General features: G+C 49.1%; 1 protein-coding gene across 1 annotated transcript in view; it reads right to left on the bottom strand.

Moving 5' to 3' along the window:
• Nucleotides 1–825: 825 nt before the first annotated feature.
• Nucleotides 826–1300, bottom strand: part of LOC139554356 (otolith matrix protein OMM-64-like) — a 2041-nt gene continuing 1566 nt past the window's right edge. Inside the window, exon 2 of the mRNA XM_071367107.1 lies at nt 826–1300. This exon is cut by the window's right edge and continues 152 nt beyond it. Within this exon, the coding sequence (XP_071223208.1) occupies nt 826–1300 (475 nt within the window).

The raw sequence follows: 1300 nt of genomic DNA, 5'->3' as shown, positions 1-1300 counted from the left end.
CTGTGTGCTGAGAGAGTCAGGTTCTTGTCCTGTTCTGTCATTTAATTCACCACAGACTAGTACATGTCCCTGGGCCTGGAAATGGTTGATCTCCCCCTCTAGGATGGAGAAGTTTTAAAGTATGGGGATTCTATTGGGGGGATATAGGTAATATACATCAGGACATTTTTCTCTGTTAAGATAATATCATTCATTTCTAGCCAGATGTAACATTTTCCTGTTTTGACTAATTGAATAGAGTGGGTTAGGTCTGCTCTACTCCAAATTAGCATACCCCCTGAGTCTCTTCCCTGTTTCACACCTGATGGTTTGGTGGATGGAACAACCAGCTCTCTGTTACCTAGAGGGCAACCAGTGGGTCCATCTCCTCTACACCATGTTTCTGTAGGATGACAATGTTAATATTTCCAATTTCTTTGGTGAAGTCTGGGTTCCTGCTCTTAAGGCCAAAGGCAGATGACCTCAGACCTTGTATACTCCAGGATGAGATAGTAAAAGCTCTGTGTTCCATAGTGTCTAGTGTTGTTTTGGTGTGGTTTAGGCTCGGACCATCACAGTAGGTGTGAGCAGAGCATGTTGAGCATCTGATTCATACCTCTTAGGTCGCAGGATGGTGCTTGGGCTGGTGTAATAGTGGGGGTTGGACCTGTTGCTCTGCTCACGGGCTGGGCATATGTAATGTTGATGTCCTTGCTGCAGGGGCGGGTGGCATGGGGGGGAAGGGGCATAAGACTGATCCGGGGGAGCCTACATAGGGTGTGGCTAGGGTTTGTTTGGGGAGGGGTCGACTGGAGGAGGTGAGGATGTGGCTGGTGGTTTTGTGGTCTAGGTATAGGTCCTCTTGGTGGAGGTCCTCTTGGTGTGAATCCTCTGGGTGGAGGTCCTCTGGTGGGAATCCTCTGGGTGTAGGTCCTCTTGGTGTGATTCCTCCGGGTGTAGGTCCTCTTGGTATGAACCCTCTGGGTGTAGGTCCTCTTGGTGTGAATCCTCTGGGTGTAGGTCCTCTTGGTTTAGGTCATCTTGGTATGAATCCTCTGGGTGTAGGTCCTCTTGGTATGAATCCTCTTGGTGTAGGTCCTCTTGGTTTAGGTCATCTTGGTATGAATCCTCTGGGTGGAGGTCCTCTTGGTATGAATCCTCTGGGTGTAGGTCCTCTTGGTATGAATCCTCTGGGTGGAGGTCCTCTTGGTATAAATCCTCTGGGTGGAGGTCCTCTTGGTGTGAATCCTCTGGGTGTAGGTCCTCTTGGTTTAGGTCATCTTGGTATGAATCCTCTGGGTGGAGGTCCTCTTGGTATGAA

The sequence above is a fragment of the Salvelinus alpinus genome, chromosome 26 (assembly GCF_045679555.1).
Source record: "Salvelinus alpinus chromosome 26, SLU_Salpinus.1, whole genome shotgun sequence".
Lineage (NCBI taxonomy): Eukaryota > Metazoa > Chordata > Actinopteri > Salmoniformes > Salmonidae > Salvelinus > Salvelinus alpinus.
The sequence above is the reverse complement of the archived record's forward strand: the minus strand, read 5'-3'. Positions and strand labels throughout refer to the sequence as shown.